The following is a 5951-nucleotide window of genomic DNA, read 5'->3' as shown; positions in this document are numbered from 1 at the left end:
TCCTCTATCATCATCATGAGATGTGATTTTAAATCAGAGTCTTGCTTTCTGGTGTGTTGGGATATCCAGGGCTCGCTGTGGTGGGAGAACTGGGTTCTGATGATGCCAAGTAGCCTTGATTTCTGTTGCTTATGTTCTTGCCCTTTCCTTTCACCATCTGGATATCTGGTGTTAGCTGGTCTTGCTGTGGCTTGTCCCTCTGCAAATCTGTATATCAGTATTCCTGGCAGACCAGTTCTCTCCGGGAGGAATTTGGGTATGGAGAGCTGTGGCACAGGGTCAGCTCCAGCGTGCAGACGGAAACCATCTGTCCCCAGCTGTTCCTTGGCTCTTGTGTCCTGATGCCTCTGGGCAAGTCCCTCTTGGGACAGGAATTTGAGCAGAAGTGGTGGTCTTACTTGTCTTCACAGGTGTGTCAGCACTCCTGGAAGACCAGCTCTCTCTGGCAGTATTTGAGTATGGAGAGCTGTGGCACCATGTTAGAGGTTTTTTGTTTTGTTTTGTTTTGTTTTGTTTTGTTGTTGTTGTAGTTGTTGGTTGAGACAGTGCCTCACTATGTATTTCTGGCTGTTCTAGAACTCACTAATGTAGATCTGTCTTGCCTTGAACACAAAAATCTGCCTGCTTCTGCCTCCCAAGTGCTAGAATTAAAGGTGAGCCACTACGTATAGCATATTTACCTGCTCGTAACTGAGCATAGTGATGCACTCCCTTAATCCTAGCATTTGAAAGACAGGGTGGCAGATCTTTGGAGTGTGAGGCCACCCTATTCTACATAAGGAAATTCTATCTCAAACCTTTACTACCCCACAACCTCAAAAAGAAAAACAAACAAACAAGCAAAGAAACAAAATTAGTATTATAGTCATTATAGGGCTTATAATACATGATTTACCAGGAAAACTCAAAATTCCTAATTTAAGATCTTTTAAATGAAAACAATGTATTATATTTCCTTTGTAAATAATCTCTTAGTTGTAGATAACTTACTTAACTCATTAAAAATAGTTTTCTTTCAGGCTTTGCAGGGCAACAGACAACTTGAAGATCTCATTGGTGTTTCCCTAGTACCATGCTCCTTAAAAAGAGAAGCAAGGAAAACCAAAGAGCTAAGTAAGAAACATTTATGTATTTTTTTAAAGATTTTTTAAATTTATGCATTTTATGTATATGGGTGTTTTTTCTGTCTACCCAAAAAAAAAGGCATTAGATTCCATTATAGACAGTTGTAAGCCACCATGTGGGTGCTGGGAATTGAACTCAGGGCCTCAGGATGAGCAGCCAGTGCTCTTAACTTCTGAGACATCTCTCCAGCACCTGGATTTTTAATGTTAATAATTCTAGAGATAAACCTTCCAATGTTTCTCAAGTTTCAGTCTGAGAGATCACACATACCCCAAAGCTGTCCAGATAGAAGTACTGTTGTCATCTCTAGAAGGCGTGTGTTCTTTATCAGGTTGTGTTGCTTTATGGCTTCCTCTTGAATTCGGAAACGATTGCACAGAGGAGACTGCTAGCAGACTTCCTTTACACTGAGCTCATTTTCAAAGTAAGGTGGTAAGAGGGCAGGCACTACATTGTGCTTGATACCTATTATCTATTGCTTTGATTATTCTTTTTCTACAGTTGCTTCATCCAAACATGAGGAAGTAATAGTTGTAGTATTAGTATTGTTTGTTTGTTCATAGAGCAGACTGTCCTGGAATTCACTGTGTACCCCAGGCTGTTCTTGAAGTCACAGCAATGCTCTCTTTTTTTTTTAGCCTCTTGAATGCTGAGATTACAGGTGTGCATCAGCCATGTCAAAGTATTTTATATAAAGTCTTGGAATAAAAAGGTTGTGTTTGAGGTCATCTGTTCATTGTGCTCACCTGTGTGCAGGCATGGAGTGTTTTAGATCATTGCTTGATCCTGTGAATCAGTATTTCTTCTTGAGCCTGGGACTTAGATTTTCTGTTCTAGGCTGAATGCCAGAACGTCTTAGGGATCTTCCTGTCCTCAGCCTACTTAGAGGTGGGATTCCAGTCATACACAAGTTTCCCAGCTTGGTAAATGGGTGCAGAAACCCAAATTCTAACTCTCACAATTGCTCAGCACGCTATCTTAAGCACTATGCCGTCTCTATAAACCACTTGTGTTACTTTGTAATGTGAGGGTGCTTTTGTTTTATTTTTTTCTCTTTTAGTGACTAAAGTAATAAAACAAAAGTTGTTTGAAAAGAAAAAATCAAGAGTTCCTCCCAAAGGTAAGATTGTAGTGTTTTAGCTTAGTACATTTAAAAAAAAAAGTTTCCATGGGGCTGGAGAGATGGCTCACCGGCCGAAGGCATGTGCTACTCCTGGTTTTGGTTCTTTACAACCTATGTGGTGGCTTACAACCACCTAACCCTCCAATTCCTGGAGATTTGGTGCCTTCTTCTTACCTATACAGGCATCAGGCACACAAGGTCTTCAGACTTACATGTAGGCAAAACACTCATGCACAAAAACTAAGATAAATGTTTTTTTTAAAAAAAGAGAAGTGCAAAAAAAAAGTACTTTTATAATCATTTCATGAACTAATATGTGTATATATAGATATTTATCCATCTTTAAATTTTTCTAATTTAGTGGAATATAAGTATTTAATATATGTACTATCAGTATTTCTTGTAATGGCTCCCTTTTCATCTCTCATTTTATTATTTTGGGTGTTGTTGGAGTTTTTTTGTTTTGTTTGTTTTGGGGGGTTGTTTATTTATATAGTTATTTATTTGTTTAGTTATTCTTTTTGCTAAGTGTTTGTCAAGCCTTGTTTATCTTTTCAGAGAACCAACTGCTTTTTTGAGTCTTTACATTGCTATTGTTTGCCTTTTTGGTTTTTACTTTCATTTCATTAATTTCTGCTCTCATCTTAATCATTTCTTTACCTCTGCTTTTTTGGTTGGTTTGTTCTTGTTTTTTCCAAGGCCTTAATCTACATCAATATGTCATCTATTCGATCTCTCTAATTTTTTAAAGTAGTTATAAATTCCCTTAATAGAACTGTTTTCATAGGGCTTTTTTGTATGTGTTTTTAATTTCATCCAGTTCTTAGAATTTTTTAATTTCCTGTTTGATTCCTTCAGTGATCCATTCATCATTCAGCAGTGTGTCATCCAATCTATATGTTTACATAGGTTCTATAGCTTTCATGTTGATGTCTGTCTAGTCTTATCTCACTGTGGTCAGATAACACAAGAAATTATCTCAGCTTTCTTTTGTTGTTGTTGTTACAACTTGCTTTGTATCATAGTATATAATCTATGTTAGAGAAAGTTCTATGTTATACTGTGAAGAATGTACATTATTCAGTGTTTGGTTGGAATCTTTTGGAGTGTCTATTAGGTCTATCTGTGATCTCACTTAACTCACATGTTTTTTCTTGTTTATTTTTTGTCAGGGTGCTGATGCAACTAGGTTTTTGATGTTATCCACTGTGGTAGTTTAAATAGGAATGGCACCCATAGGCTCATATATTTGAATGCTTGGTCATTAGTGAGTGGCACTACTTGACAAGAATTAGGAGGTGTGGCCTTGTTAGAGGAATCAGTGGAGGGGTGGGGTTTTGCTGTTTCAGGAGCCCAGTCCAGGCCCAGTGGCCTTTTCTCTTCCTGCTGCCTGGTGATCCTGATGTAGAACTCTCAGATTCCTCTCCAGCATCATGTCTGCCAACATATACCATGATGGTATTGGACTAAACCTCTGAAACTGTAAACCAGTCCCAATTAAATGCTTTCTTATTATAAGAGTTGCCATAGTCCTGGTGTCTCTTCACAGAAACAAAATATTGACTAAGATATTCACTATTAATGCATTGGGATTCATCTGAGTCTCTACATGTAGTAGTAGTATTTCATTTGTGAAATTAAGTCACACATAATCAGTGCACATGTGTTTAAAATGGCAGTGTCCTCTTGGTGAATTGTTAATCAGTACTCTTCCTTCTCGCTTCTAATTTTGCTTTGAAGGCTAGTTTGTCAGACGTTAGAACAATATCTGCTTGTATCCTAGTTTCATTTTCTCCAAATGTGTTTTTACATTCTGGCCCTTCTCATTTGTCTTGTTTTGTCCATGTGTGGTATGCATGCATGTGTGTATTCATTCACACAAACACATGCATGAATGTGAGTGTGTAGGCCACAGTTTGAGATTGGCTGTCCTCCTTGACTGCTTTCCACCATACATGGCAGGTCTCTTACTTGAAACCAGAGCTTGCCAGTTTTTCTAACTTAGCTCGGCAATTTGCTCCTGGGCTCTCTCTCTCTGTCTTCTGTGCATTATAGGTGAGCCACCATACCCTCCTGGCGTTCACATGAGTACTGGGGATCCAAACTCTGGTCTTCATGTGTGCATAGCAAGGGCTTTGCCCATTGAGCCTAAATATTAACCTGTGATAGTCAAGTGTGTTCTTAGAGACAACAGATGAAACCTGCTGTTATTCAACCTGCTAGTCTGTGTCTTTTGATTAAGGCATTGAAACCATTACTATTCAGAATTATTACTAAAAGGCATTATAGGTGAGCCACCATATGCTCTTGGCATTTACTAGGGATTCAAACTATTCTATTTCCGCCATTTTGTTGATTTTGTTGTTGTTGTTTTTGGTTTTGTTTTGTTTTTGTAGTGTTTAAGGTTTTCGTAGCCTTTACTTGCTAAATCGTTGTTCTAATGTGGTTTACTCTTTCCTGTAGCATCATGGATACCTTTGTCTTTGTTCCAGTAGATTCCTTGAAGGTATCTACTGTCAAGCACTGGCCCTTGTGCATGGCCCAACTCCAATAGATTGGGAATAGGAGAGCTGTAAGGTGCCTAGCTGTGTATCATGAAATCCTTTAGCCTGTTTGAATCATGAAAAGTGTTTCTTCTTCAATTATAGCAAATAGTTTCACTGTGTATAGTATTCTGAGTTAGTTTTATGCCTTTAACATGAAGTCTTTCTCATTCTTCCATCTCATGATTTATAGAGTTGGTCTTTTCATAGGGTCTTCTACATTATGTTTATCCTTTCTTATTAATTCATCTTTGTCATTGTTTGCATATTCCAATTCACCTCTCTTGTTTTCAGCCCTAGTATGCTGTTCTCCTGTTCTATCCTATCTATTGGTGAGTCAGTCTATGGAGGTTCCTATTTGATGTAGTGAACTTGGAATTTCTTGCATTTTACTTGCCTTTTGTTTTGTTTGGATCTTTTAGGATTTTCTTGTTTGATTGTTTTATTTTTTCACTCCACATTCATATCCTGTATTGGCTTGTTTCTTCTTTTTTTTTGTACATGCATGTAGTGTGAATATATGTGCACATAACTGTGTGTTCATTTGAAGGCCAGAGGTCAATACCAGGTATCTTCCTCTGTCACACTCCATCTCATTTTTTATTTTTATATTTATTTTATGTGTATGGGTATTTGGTGTGTGTACATGTGTCAGTGTCCATGGGAGTCAGAAGAGGGGATTAGATCCCCTGGAACTGGAGTTACAGGCGATTGTAAGCCTGGCCTGGGTGCTAGGAATCAAGAGCCAAGTACTCTTCACTGCTGAGCCCTCTCCAGCCCCTCTGGAGTACTTTTCGAGATGAGGCTTTTACTGAACCTGGAATTCATTGATTTCCCAGAGTGGTCAGCAAGCTCTCGGGATCTGCCTGTCTCTGCCCTTCTGTTACTGGGGATCCAGACAGAGCGCCATGCCTGGGCTTTGGTGGCTGCTGGCGATTAGACTGACTGAGCCACCTACCAGCTCCACACTCCTTTATTCCTTTTAGCTATTTGTGTTCTCTTATAATTCACTCAGGAGTTTGTGTCATCTTTGAAATCTTTGAGTAATTTATAATCATTCTTTTGAATTAAGTCTGTAGGATTTCATATAATACATTCCCATTAAAGGGCATTACTGTGGGATAAATGATTTTTGTAGGATTCATTATGCCTTGAATTTT

The 5951-nt window shown here is 38.4% G+C and overlaps 1 protein-coding gene across 2 annotated transcripts in view; it reads left to right on the top strand.

Moving 5' to 3' along the window:
- Nucleotides 1–5951, top strand: part of Itgb3bp (integrin subunit beta 3 binding protein) — a 56453-nt gene that overhangs the window by 39732 nt on the left and 10770 nt on the right. For both annotated transcript variants that reach the window (XM_029539917.1, XM_021200456.2), the window contains 2 exons: nucleotides 1020–1113; nucleotides 2186–2245. In XM_029539917.1, the coding sequence (XP_029395777.1) occupies nucleotides 1020–1113; nucleotides 2186–2245 (154 nt within the window). The remainder of the gene's footprint in view (nucleotides 1–1019; nucleotides 1114–2185; nucleotides 2246–5951) is intronic.

This window comes from Mus pahari, chromosome 6 (assembly GCF_900095145.1).
Source record: "Mus pahari chromosome 6, PAHARI_EIJ_v1.1, whole genome shotgun sequence".
NCBI lineage: Eukaryota > Metazoa > Chordata > Mammalia > Rodentia > Muridae > Mus > Mus pahari.
The sequence above is the reverse complement of the archived record's forward strand: the minus strand, read 5'-3'. Positions and strand labels throughout refer to the sequence as shown.